Source organism: Salmo salar, chromosome 10, assembly GCF_965601325.2.
Source record: "Salmo salar chromosome 10, fSalSal1, whole genome shotgun sequence".
NCBI classification, from domain to species: domain Eukaryota; kingdom Metazoa; phylum Chordata; class Actinopteri; order Salmoniformes; family Salmonidae; genus Salmo; species Salmo salar.
In genome coordinates, this window is record NC_138300.1 from 70,025,019 (window position 1) to 70,039,401 (window position 14,383).

General features: G+C 43.0%; 1 protein-coding gene across 3 annotated transcripts in view; it reads left to right on the forward strand.

The window, feature by feature from the left end:
• LOC106591140 (membrane-associated guanylate kinase, WW and PDZ domain-containing protein 2) overlaps nucleotides 1-14,383 on the forward strand; it is a 401,362-nt gene that overhangs the window by 369,423 nt on the left and 17,556 nt on the right. For all 3 annotated transcript variants that reach the window (XM_082957127.1, XM_082957128.1, XM_082957129.1), the window contains exons 16-17: nucleotides 25-276; nucleotides 7,098-7,283. In XM_082957127.1, coding sequence (XP_082813253.1) covers nucleotides 25-276; nucleotides 7,098-7,283 — 438 coding nt within the window. The remainder of the gene's footprint in view (nucleotides 1-24; nucleotides 277-7,097; nucleotides 7,284-14,383) is intronic.

Genomic DNA, 14,383 nt, shown 5'->3' on the forward strand with positions numbered 1-14,383 from the left:
TATCCCCTATGCTGCCTACTGTAGGTGTGGTGTTAGGGGTGAACGGCCGTAGCCCTGGCTCCGTGTCCACGCAGCACAGCTCCCCACACAGCGACGCCGCCTCAGCTTCCTGTCCTGTCACCCCCGACAACGCCTCGCCGCCCTCCGTCACCTCCCCCCTGGAGGGTGCCGTCCCCCTGCAGACCAGTGATGTCATCATCCACCGCAAGGAGAACGAAGGCTTTGGCTTCGTTATCATCAGCTCGCTGAACCGACCGGAGAACGCTGCCATCATCAGTGAGTCATACATTCTTTCTCACACACCATAGAAATAGAATTACTAGAGTAAAACTACTAAAGTGATTATACAGTGCATTTGGAAAGTATTCAGGCCGCTTCTAGACGTCAGGACTGTGATTACTCACCACAGACTAGCAGAATCCTTTTTCTTCATTTCTTCACACTCTGACGAGCCCGAGGCGGAGGACATACAGCGCCCTCTGGAACAGGCCCTGACCCCAGTGATCTGCGTGAAGAGGAGGCAGCGAAAGAGAGGCCGGAGAGTGGGATGCCTTCTGAGAAGTCGGAGGCAATCGAACAAACCCCACTTCCCTCAAGCAAACATGCAATCTTTGGACAATAAAAGGGACGAGTTACTTGGAAGATTAAACTACCAACGGGACATTAAAAACTGTAACATCTTATGCTTCACGGAGTCGTGACTGAACGACGACAATATCAACATACAGCTGGCTGGTTATACGCTGTACTGGCAGGATAGAACAGTGTCGTCTGGTAAGACAAGGGGCGGTGATCTGTGTATTTTTGTAAACAACCACTGGTGCACGATATCTAAGGAAGTCTTTAGCTATTGCTCTCCTGAGGTAGAGTTTCTCATGATAAGCTGCAGACCACACTACCTACCAAGAGAGTTTTCATCTATATTCTTTGTAGCTGTTTACATACCACCACAGTCAGAGCCTGGCACTAAGATAGCATCGAATGAGCTGTATTCCGCCATAAGCAAACAAGAAAACTCTCACCCAGAAGCGGTGCTCCTAGAAGCTGGGGACTTTAATGCAGGGAAACTTAACCTGTTATGGATAGGGGGCAGTATTTTCACAGCCGGATAAAAAACGTACCCGATTTAATCTGATTATTACTCCTGCCCAGAAACTAGAATATGCTTATAATTATTAGCTTTGGATAGAAAACACTCCAAAGTTTCTAAAACTGTTTGAATGGTGTCTGTGAGTATAACAGAACTCATTTGGCAGGCCAAAACCTGAGAAGATTACATGCAGGAAGTGGCCTGTCTGACAATTTCTTGCCCTTCTTCATTATCTCTATCCATTACAGAGGATCTCTGCTGTTACGTGACACTTCCTACAGCTCCCATGGGCTCTCAGAAGGCGGCAAAAAGCTGAATCGTGGCTTTGCAGGCTCTGGTTGAAACAAAATAGCGCGTTTGGGTAGTGGCTGCTCACAGTACTGTGAGACTCAGGCGCGTGCCCGCGTCGACAGAATGCTTTGTTTTCGTTCGTCTGTTTACCTAAATGCAGATTCCCGGTCGGAATATATTCGCTTTTTTATGAGAAAAATGGCATAAAAATGGATTTTAAACAGCGATTGACATGCTTCGAAGTACGGTAATGGAATATTTAGAAATCTTTTGTCATGAATTGCGCCATGCTCGTGACCCTTATTTACACTTCGGATAGTGTCTTGAACGCACAAACAAAACGCCGCTATTTGGATATAACGATGGATTATTTTGGACCAAACCAACATTTGTTATTGAAGTAGCAGTCCTGGGAGTGCATTCTGATGAAGACAACAAAGGTAATCAAACTTTTGTAATAGTAAATCGGAGTTTGGTCAGGGCTAAACTTGGTCGGTGTCTAAATGGCTAGCCGTGATGGCTGGGCTATCTACTGAGAATATTGCAAAATGTGCTTTCACCGAAAAGCTATTTTAAAATCGGACACCTCGATTGCACAAAGGAGTGCTGTATCTATAATTCTTAAAATAATTGTTATGCTTTTTGTGAACGTTTATCGTGAGTAATTTAGTAAATTGTTAGTAAATTCCCCGGAAGTTTGCGGGGGGTATGCTAGTTCTGAACGTCACATGCTAATGTGAAAAGCTGGTTTTTGATATAAATATGAACTTGATTGAACAAAACATGCATGCATTGTATAACATAATGTCCTAGGGTTGTCATCTGATGAAGATCATCAAAGGTTAGTGCTGCATTTAGCTGTGGTTTTGTTTTTTGTGACATTATATGCTAGCTTGAAAAATGGGTGTCTGATTATTTCTGGCTGGGTACTCTGCTGACATAATCTAATGTTTTGCTTTCGCTGTAAAGCCTATTTGAAATCGGACAGTGTGGTTAGATAAAGGAGAGTCTTGTCTTTAAAATGGTGTAAAATAGTCATATGTTTGAAAAATTGAAGTTTTGGGATTTTCGAGGACTTTGTATTTCGCGCCACGCCCATCATTGGATATTGGAGCAGGTGTTCCGCTAGCGGAACGTCTAGATGTAAGAGGTTTTAACAATTGATATGCTAATCCTTTGCACATGAACGCTCACTCACTCGGGAACAATTGCAATCAATATATATTTACGCTCAGTGTGTCGTCGTGATCCTTGTTGGAGAGTTTTTGTCCTGTTGGAGAGTTCTCTCTCTCTTGGTTAGAATGGATCTTTCAAAGCGACATTCATTAATGTCGTTATAGAATGGATGTTTCGTCGGTCTTCGCGTTTGATGATATCAAATTTCTAGCTGCAGACTATTAATTAATATCAAAGACTTGTTATTATTCTGTCGGTATCGATAGTCTAAAAGTTTAACCACATGGTATGGTTAAAGTTAAGTAGAGGGATGCAGGGTCAAACCTATTGGCCAACTCGTAATGGAGTGGAGGCCTGGTCTCAAGAAAGTAACCCTGGGTGGGGTTTTTATTCGGAATGACAGAAAAAGGCTGTCTCATGACGCTAGGTCTTGTCTGTCCCTGGGGGTGTGCCGGTGACTGAGTTAACCTCTCTAGGCTAGGCGGGACGAATTCGTCCCACCTACGTAACAGCCACTGCAAGCCTGTGGCGCGATTTTCAAAACGTTAAAAATCCTATTACTTCAATTTCTCAAACATATGACTATTTTACAGCCATTTAAAGACAAGACTCTCGTTAATCTAACCACACTGTCCGATTTCAAAAAGGCTTTACAACGAAAGAAAAACATTAGATTATGTCAGCAGAGTACCAAGCCAGAAATAATCAGACACCCATTTTTCAAGGTAGCATATAATTTCACAAAAACCCAGAAGACAGCTAAATGCAGCACTAACCTTTGATGATCTTCATCAGATGACACACCTAGGACATTATGTTATACAATACATGCATGTTTTGTTCAATCAAGTTCATATTTATATCAAAAAACAGCTTTTTACATTAGCATGTGACGTTCAGAACTAGCATACCCCCCGCAAACTTCCGGGGAATTTGCTAACAATTTACTAAATTACTCACGATAAACGTTCACAAAAAGCATAACAATTATTTTAAGAATTATAGATACAGAACTCCTCTATGCACTCGATATGTCCGATTTTAAAATAGCTTTTTGGTGAAAGCACATTTTGCAATATTCTAAGTACATAGCCCAGGCATCACGGGCTAGCTATTTAGACACCCGGCAAGTTTAGCACTCACCATAATCAGATTTACTTTTATAAAAGTTTGATTACCTTTTGTTGTCTTCGTCAGAATGCACTCCCAGGACTGCTACTTCAATAACAAATGTTGGTTTGGTCCAAAATAATCCATCGTTATATCCGAATAGCGGCGTTTTGTTCGTGCGTCCCAGACACTATCTGAAATGGTAAATCAGGGTCGCGCGCATGGCGCAATTCGTGACAAAAAAAATCTAAATATTCCATTACCGTACTTCGAAGCATGTCAACCGCTGTTTAAAATCCATTTTTATGCCATTTTTCTCGTAAAAAAGCGATAATATTCCGACCGGGAATGTCCATTTAGCTAAACAGAGGAAAGTAAACAAAGCTTTCGGTCGACGCGGGCACGAGGCTCAGTCTCACAGTACTGTAACCAGCCACTACCCAAACGCGCTACTTTTTTTCAGCCAGAGCCTGCAAAGCCACGATTCAGCTTTTTACCGCCTCCTGAGACCCTATGGCAGCCGTAGGAAGTGTCACGGGACAGCTAAGATCCTCACTCTTCAATAAACAGAGACAAGAAGAACGACACCTTGTCAGACAGGCCACTTCCTGAATGAAACCTTCTCAGATTTTTGCCTGCCAAATGAGTTCTGTTATACTCACAGACACCATTCAAACAGTTTTAGAAACTTTAGGGTGTTTTCTATCCATATGTAATAAGTATATGCATATTCTAGTTACTGGGTAGGAGTGGTAACCAGATTAAATCGGGTACGTTTTTTATCCGGCGGTGTAAATACTGCCCCCTAGCCCTAACAGGTTAAATGTGCAACCAGAGGGAAAATAACTCTGGACCACCTATGCTCCACACAGAGAGATGCAAACAAAGCTCTCCCTCACCCTCCATTTGGCAAATCTGGCCATAATTCCATGGAAGCACCAGTGACTAGATCAACAAAAAAGTGGTCATATGAAGCAGATGCTAAGCTACAGGACTATTTTGCTAGCACAGACTGGAATATGTTCCGGGATTCCTCCAATGGCATTGAGGAAGACACCACATCTGTCATTGGCTTCATCAATAAGTGCATTGATGACGTCGTTCCCACATTGACCGTGCGCACATACCCCAACCAGAAGCCATGAATACAGGCAGCATCCGCACTGAGCTAAAGGCTAGAGATGCCGCTTTCAAGGAGCGGGAGTCTAACCCGGAAGCTCATAAGAAATCCAACTATGCCCTCCGATGAACCATCAAACAGGCAAAGTGTCAATACAGGACTAAGATCGAGTACACTGGGTCTGACACTCATCAGATGTGGCAGGGCTTGCAAACCATTACAGACTACAATGGAAAGCACAGCCAAGAGCTGCCCAGTGACACAAGCCTACCAGATGAGCTAAACTATTTCTATGCTCGCTTCGAGACAAATAACACTGAAACATGCATGAGAGCACCAGCTGTTCCAGAAGACTGTGTGATCACGCTCTTCGCAGCCGATGTGAGTAAGACCTTTAAACAGGTCAACATTCACAAGGCTGCAGGGCCAAACGGATTACCAGGATGTGTATTGCGAGCATGCGCTGACCAACTGGCAAGTGTCTTCAATTACATTTTCATCCTCTCCCTATCCGAGTCTGTAATACCAACATGTTTCAAGCAGACCACCATAGTCCCTGTGCCCAAGAACACTAATGTAACCTGCCTAAATTACTACCGACCAGTTGCACTCACATCTGTAGCCATAAAGTGCTTTAAAAGGCTGGTCATGGCTCACATCAACACTATTATCCCAAAAACCCTAGACCCAATCCAATTTGCATACCACCCCAACAGATCCACAGATGTTGCAATCTCTATTGCACTCCTCACTGCCCTTTCCCACCTAAACAAAAGCAACACCTATGTGAGAATGCTATTCATTGACTACAGCTCAGTGTTTAACACCATAGTGCCCTCAAAGCTCATCACTACTCTAAGGACCCTGGGACTAAACACCTCCCTCTGCAACTGGATCCTGGACATCCTGACGGGCCGCCCCCAGGTGATAAGGGTAGGGAACAACACATCCACCACGCTAATCCTCAATATAGGGGCCCCTCAGGGGTGCATGCTAAGTCCCCTCCTGTAGTCCCTGTTCAGTCATGATTGCACGGCCAGGCACGACTCCAACAACATCATTAAGTTTGCCGATGACACAACAGTGGTAGGCCTGATCACCGACAACAACGAGACAGCCTATAGGGGGGAGGTCAGAGACCTGGCCATGTGGTGCCAGGACAACAACTTCTCCCTCACTGTGATCAAGACAAAGGAGATGATTGTGGACTACAGGAAAAAGAGGACCGAGCACTCCCCCATTCTCATCGACAGGGCTGTATTGGAGCATGTTGAGAGCTTCAAGTTATTTGGTGTCCACATCACCCACAAACTAATGTGGTCCAAGCACAACAAGACAGTTGTGAAGACGGCACGACAAAACCTATTCCCCTTCAGGAGGCTGATAAGTTTGCCATGGGTCCTCAAAACTATTCTACAGTTGCAACATCGAGAACATCCTGACTGGTTGCATCACTGTCTGGTATGGCAACTGCTCGGCCTCCGACCACAAGGCACTACAGAGGGTAGTGCGCAGTTCATCACTGGGGTCAAGCTTCCTGCCATCCATGGACCTCTATACCAGCCGGTGTCAGAGGAAGGCCCTTAAAATTGTCAAAGACTCCAGCCACCCTAGTCATAGACTGTTCTCTCTGCTACCATACGCCAAGCAGTACTGGAGCACCAAGTCTAGGTCCAACAGGCTTCTGAACAGCTTCTACCCCCAAGCCATAAGACTCCTGAAGATCTAATCAAATGGCTACCCAGACTATTTGCATTACCCCCCTCCCTCCCCTTTTACACCGCTGCTACTCTCTGTTGTTATCATCTAGGCATAGTAACTTTAATAACTCTACCTACAGTACATATTACCTCAACTAACTGGTGCCCCTGCACATTGACTCTGTATCGTTGCCCCCTTGTATATAGTCTCGCTATTGTTATTTTACTGCTGCTCTTTAATTACTTATTACTATTATTTATTTTTCTTATTCATATTTTTAACTGCATTGTTGGTTAGGGGCTCGTAAGTAAGCATTTCACTGTAAGGTCTACACCTGTTGTATTCAGCGCATGTGACTAATAACATTTGATTTGATTCTTCTATAGTATGCTCCCACAATGGTTTGCTGAGTCACACACAAGACAAAGTTTTGTTAGTTTCCCAGAGGGATCAAACATTTTCTTGTGTGTGCGCTTCTCAAAAAAACACGAGAGGAGATTACAAAGTTGAAAACATTACAACTTTATTTCTTCTTCTGTCCAGCACTTGACAACCCCCATATTCCTCCTTTTTCTAACATTTCAACCATTGCTTCTACCACCCTACTAGCTGTGCCCCATAAGATCGGTCGTATCATCGAGAGCAGCCCGGCAGACCGCTGCAGGAGCCTGAAGGTGGGCGACCGGATCCTGGCTGTCAATGGGCAGTCCATCATCAGCATGCCCCACGCTGACATTGTCAAGCTCATCAAAGATGCCGGTCTCATCGTCACCCTTCACATCATACCGGAGGAAGGTGAGTCGGGGTGAGTGAGTGAGTGAGTGAGTGAGTGAGTGAGTGAGTGAGTGAGAATTGCGGTGTCTCTAGATGCTCCATAGTCCGATATTTTTTTCCAATCACGTTGGAGAAAATTTCAGAAGGGGTCAATTTTCAAAACAGTAATTGTAATGCTCCCTGTGTTATGTCATTGTCTTTTAACTCATCTTTCACATCTGAGTCATTCATGAGAACTGCTGGTTTAATCTCCAATAAAAAAGATAATGATAGGCTCACTGTTTTTGTGTAGAATAAGTAAGTAGCCTTGCACGACCCTTGGCTTGTGCTAGTCGGAACGACTCATAGGAGCAGGAGCCTATCTCCTGTTTCTGTAGCGTGAAGCAGCTTAAAGTACACCCCTGGACAGAATGCTAGTCTATCACAGGGCCTTACACCGAATCTATCTCCTTAATGCTGAGTACAAAGCAAAGATGTATTATGTCCCATTTTTACAGTCTTTGTTTTTTATAAAGGGTTGGTCACCATTGAGACCTGGGTTTCATTTGCAAGGGAGCCCTGTAAACATGAACATACAATAAATAATATCAATACAATAAATAAATATAACAAGATGAATCAAAACAAACACAACTCTCACATATCACCTCCCTTAAACTCCATCTAAACTTTCCAATGGAGACCAGCGAGTCAAATTTCAAGGTGACCTGAAGGCTGTTTCATGAGCTGGGGGCATACAAACTAAAAGCACTCCAGTCAGAGATAGTAGACAACCAATCCAGATTAAGATCACCCTAAATTCCTAGTTCAGATTTAGCATAGTTAGAGAGCAAATCAGACCATTGGCTAAGAGCACATGTTTAGGCAGAGTGAGTGTGATAAATTCCCACTAGCGTAAATGGGGCATTATTACCAAGGCCCACATTTAGGACTAGACATTCAAATTGCTTAGAGACAGATGTATTTTTTATTTATACAAGTTTTTCTCATTGAGATGAAATCTCTTTTTCAAGAGAGACCTGGCCCAACAGCAGCAGGGGGAACAAAGTTTCAGACAAAACAAATTACATACACTAACACATCATTGAACAAAACTGTGGACACACATACAGTACAACAATTACATATTATGTAAAGAAACATGAATTTCACAAAAAATGGCTGTCCTAAAGACAATTACACTCTTCTATTATATTTACATCGATCAAGTGTTTAACTGGGGGCGGCAGGTAGCCTAGAGGTTAGAGCGTTGGGCCAGTAACTGAAAGTTTGCTAGGTCAAATCCCCGAGCTGACTAGGTAAACATCTGTCATTCTGCCCCTGAACAAGAACAGTTAACCCACTGTTTCTAGGCATCATTGTAAATAAGAATTTGTTCTTAACTGACTTTCCTAGCTACATTTTTTCATGTTCAGGAAAGAATTCCAGGACCACTGAGCTGAGTAACTAAAACTATTTCTTCTATGACCTGTTCTAATTCTTGATAGTGTTAAAAGCAAATGAGAACGATATATACATAATCGATATTTATTTAAAAATAACAGAGATAACATGGCATTTTACCCAGTATGGCCTGTAAGTATTCCTGTAAGGATCGACGCTGGGGACGAGAAGCAGGTACACGGAGTGAACATTTAATTAAACATGGTCATGGAACAGGACAAGGCAGCATCTGGACAGAATATAGGAGGGGCAATCAACATAGTGATGGAGTCCAGGTATGTCCAATGAAGCGCAGGTGCACGTAACGATGGTGACAGGTGTGCCTAATGATAGGCAGTCTGGCACCAAAGAGCGCCAGAGAGGGAGAGCGGGAGCAGGCCCCAGGGGCGCCACCCAGCAGCCCACCTGGGCGAGCCTGACAGGCCGGCCGAGGCATGGGCGATGGACAAGCCGTCTCGGGGGGCGTAGAAGCCCAACGAACCGGCAGAGGCGTAGGGGCCTGGTGAGCCGGCTCAGGCGTGGGAGCCTGACGATCCGGCTGGGGCGTGAAATCCCAATGAGCATAATGAAGCGTGGGAGCCTAACGAACCGGCTGAGGTGTGGGAGCCTGCTGGCCGGCTGAAGCATGACGTGGGGGTGGGCGCCTGCCGAGCCCACCGAGGCAAGACGACCTCTCAAGCCAGCTAAAGCGCGTAAGCCTGACGAGCTAGCTGAAGCACCCCCGGTTCCCTCGGCGATAGCACCCAGACAGATGCAGAAACATTTAATTAAGTTGTTTATAAATATGGTGACACCACCACCTCTGCCAACTCTGTCAAATCTATGTCATAGTCGTCGTAAGGATAGGACCAAGTCACAGCGGGTAAAGTGCTCATCTTCTTAATTTATTAGAAATAACACTTAAACAAAAGAAACAAACGATGAAACAGTCCCATAAGGTGCACAGACTATACAGGAAATAACCACCCACAAAACACAAGTGAAACAAACCTCAACTAAATATGTCCTCCAATTAGAGACAATGACAACCAGCTGTCTCTAATTGGAGGTCCTACCAAAAACCCAACATAGAAATAGAAAACTAGATTTAAAGATAGAAATAAAAAATATAGAACCTAAACCAAAAACACTAAAACACAAAACAAACACCCCCTGCCACGCCCTGACCAAACTAAAATGACAAATAACCCCTTTTACTGGTCAGGACGTGACAATCTAAAAACATTATAACCAGTCAGAGACATGTCAGTATCCAGCACAGTCTTATTTAGCATGCTTCAGATATAACCAGAATCTCTAATTCAAGCATACTATGCTCAGTTGGTAACCCCCTATTTGAAAATACCAATTGGCTAGCTTGAATTTGTATAGATACAAGATTGTCCAGAACTGTACCATTAGGAATTTCCTTTGAGCGAGGACGTGGATTAAAACAAGAGTCAGGGTTAACTGTTGCGGTTCTGCAGTATGATGATAATGCTTTTAATTTATGGTTAGAATTACCTGTGCGGAACACAGGATGTTGAAAAGTCAATGTCTCAGCGCAGCCTTGAGAAATGGGTCCAGGGTCCAGGCACCAAGATGATTTGGATGGACCACATCTTCTCTGTAGAATATTTTCTGTTTCCAAAAGGTGTCAAAGTAATCCACAAAAGTAACTCCAACAGAACTAGACTCCTAGACAGTCATGTAGCGCCAGCAACCTACTGAATATTTCACTGCCACGACTCAGTGATAGCGCTCGTCCTGAAATAATGGGATCCTTGTTGGAGTCTTTCAGAGTTCCAATCAGTTCTTTAAAATCCTTCTCGGCGTAAAACAGTAGGACACGGCCTAGTAATGTGCTGTACCCAAGACCCAGGATAGCTCAAGGTTTCTACCCCGGGAACTGAGATGTTTCTCACTATAGAACTGCTGATGATAACGGCTGGTGGAACCGCAGTTTTTGTGCCTCCCGCCGGCCGCAAAACCCATTATGGCTGATGAAGGAGCCGGTGCTTCAGACACCCTCGAGGTCCAGTGAGAGGAGGAGCTCGTCTGAGGCAAAATCTGAGACAGAATCCCTCTGGAAAGGAGTCCGGATAGGGGGACGATGGCGCGGGAATCTCCGAAGGCAAGAGGACCAGCGAGGACAGGGTTCAGGCACCAAGATGATTTGGATGGAACCCATCCGCTCTGTAGAGCTGTTCGGCAACTATCCAGTTGCCAAGCTTCCCAACGCCAAAGAAGCCCCATTCACCACAGGCTGCTTTCCTCCATTTGGCCTACGGTGGGTGACGTGCTTCTATGGTTGGACAGCAGGATTGGTGATAGAAACATTCGCTAAATCCACCAGAAGCAACTGTCCTGCTCCATTCCCCAGGGGAGTGGGAGGCTTAGGCGGGGGTAAAAATCTGTCGTTCTGCCCCTGAACAAGGCACACATACTGTTCCTAGGCCGTCATTGAAAATAAGAATTTGTTCTTAACCTCTCTAGGGTAGGGGGCAGTATTTTCACATCCGGATAAAAAACGTACCCGATTTAATCTGGTTATTACTACTGCCCAGAAACTAGAATATGCATATAATTGTTTGATTTGGATAGAAAACACCCTAAAGTTTCTAAAACTGTTTGAATGGTGTCTGTGGGTATAACAGAACTCATATGGCAGGCCAAAACCTGAGAAGATTCTGAACAGGAAGTGCCCTCTCTGACCATTTCTTGGCCTTCTACACTCTCTTTATTGAAAACAGAGGATCTCTGCTGTAACGTGACACATTCTAAGGTTCCCATAGGCTCTCAGAAGGCGCCAGAACATTGAATGATGACTTTGCAGTCCATGGCTGAAAAACAGTAGCGCATTTGGATAGTGGTCGATCTGAGAACAATGAGACGGGGCGCGCGTGCACGTGAAGAGGCCATTTTAAATTTTCAGTCTTTGAACGAAAAAGACGTTTCCCGGTCGGAATATTATCGCTATTTAACGAGAAAAATCGCATAAAAATTAATTTTAAACAGCGCTTGACATGCTTCGAAGTACGGTAATGGAATATTTTGAATTTTTTTGTCACGACATGCGTCCGCGCGTCACCGTTCGGAAAGTGTCTTGAACGCAAGAACAAAACAGAGGATATTTGAACATAACTATGGATTATTCTGAACCAAAACAACATTTGTGGATGAAGTAGAAGTCCTGGGAGTGCATTCTGACGAAGAACAGCAAAGGTAATCCAATTTTTCTTATAGTAAATCTGAATTTGGTGAGTGCCAAACTTGGTGGGTGTCAAATTAGCTAGCCTGTAATGGCGAGCTATCTACTCAGAATATTGCAAAATGTGCTTTTGCCGAAAAGCTATTTTAAAATCTGACACCTCGATTGCATAAAGGAGTTCTGTATCTATAATTCTTAAAATAATTGATATGTTTTTTTGTGAACGTTTATCGCGAGTAATTTAGTAAATTCACCGGAAGTTTTCGGTATGTTTGCTAGTTCTGAACGTCACATGCTAATGTTAAAAGCTGGTTTTTGATATAAATATGAACTTGATTGAACAAAACATGCATGTATTGTATAACATAATGTCCTAGGAGTGTCATCTGATGAAGATCATCAAAGGTTAGTGCTGCATTTAGCTGTGGTTTTAGTTTTTGTGACATTATATGCTAGCTTGAAAAATGGGTGTGTGATTATTTCTGGCTGGGTACTCTCCTGACATAATCTAATGTTTTGCTTTCGTTGTAAAGCCTTTTTGAAATCGGACAATGTGGTTAGTTAATGTTGAAGCACCCATCCCACATGCAGGGTCAACATCCAGCATAAAATCATTTCGCCATGTTCATAACCGAACAATAGAAAAATTTTATATATATTTTTTTTCAAATATAGGACTATTTTATATCGTTTTATAGATACACCTCTCCTGAATCGAACCACATTGTCCGATTTCAAAAAGGCTTTACAGCAAAAGCAAAACATTAGATAATGTTAGAGGACTATATTGTCAAAGTATTCACATAGCCATTTTCCGACCAACCACATGCATCACAAATAACCAAAAAACAGCTAAATGCAGCACTAACCTTTGACAATCTTCATCAGATGACACTCCTAGGTCATCATGTTACACAATACATGCATTCTTTTGTTCGACAAAGTTCATATTTATATATAAAAACAGCATTTTACATCGGCGCGTGACGTTGAGAAACTATTTTCGTTCAAATGCATCCGGTGAAACAGCGCTACAATTTACTAAATTACTATTCGAAAACTTTTTAAAATGTAATATTGTCATTCTAAGAATTATAGATTAACCTGTTATGGCTAGGGGGCAGTATTTTCTCGGCTGGATAAAAAACGTACCCGATTTAATCTGGTTACTACTCCTGCCCAGTAACTAGAATATGCATATAATTATTGGCTTTGGATAGAAAACACCCTAAAGTTTCTAAAACTGTTTGAATGGTGTCTGTGAGTATAACAGAACTCATATGGCAGGCAAAAACCTGAGAAGATTTCATGCAGGAAGTGGCCTGTCTGACAAGGTGTCGTTCTTCTTGTCTCTGTTTATTGAAGAGTGAGGATCTTAGCTGTCCCGTGACACTTCCTACGGCTGCCATAGGCTCTCAGAAGGCGGCAAAACGCTGAATCGTGGCTTTGCAGGCTCTGGCTGAAACAAAATAGCGCGTTTGGGTAGTGGCTGGTTACAGTACTGTGAGACTCAGGCTCGTGCGCGCGTCGACCGAAAGCTTTGTTTTCTTTCCTCTGTTTAGCTAAATGGACATTCCCGGTCGGAATATTATCGCTTTTTTACGAGAAAAATGGCATAAAAATTGATTTTAAACAGCGGTTGACATGCTTCGAAGTACGGTAATGGAATATTTAGATTTTTTTGGTCACGAATTGCGCCATGCGCACGACCCTGATTTACCATTTCGGATAGTGTCTGGGACGCACGAACAAAACGCCGCTATTCGGATATAACGATGGATTATTTTGGACCAACATTTGTTATTGAAGTAGCAGTCCTGGGAGTGAATTCTGACGAAGACAACAAAAGGTAATCAAACTTTTATAATAGTAAATCTGATATTGGTGAGTGCTAAACTTGCCGGGTGTCTAAATAGCTAGCCCGTGATGGCTGGGCTATGTACTTAGAATATTGCAAAATGTGCTTTCACCAAAAAGCTATTTTAAAATCGGACATATCGAGTGCATAGAGGAGTTCTGTATCTATAATTCTTAAAATAATTGTTATGCTTTTTGTGAACGTTTATCGTGAGTAATTTAGTAAATTGTTAGCAAATTCCCCGGAAGTATGCTAGTTCTGAACGTCACATGCTAATGTCAAAAGCTGGTTTTTGATATAAATATGAACTTGATTGAACAAAACATGCATGTATTGTATAACATAATGTCCTAGGTGTGTCATCTGATGAAGATCATCAAAGGTTAGTGCTGCATTTAGCTGTCTTCTGGGTTTTTGTGAAGTTTTTTTCTATTTTGGAGATATTTGTAATTCGTGCCACGCCTATCATTGGATATTGGAGCAGGTGTTCCGCTAGCGGAACGTCTAGATGTAAGAGGTTATTAACATCTCGTGAAAGCACCCGCAATGCCAGATTTAAAAATAACTTTACTGGGTAATCACACTTTGTTATAAAAGGGGATGCGATACTCAGAAAAATAGGCTACCGTT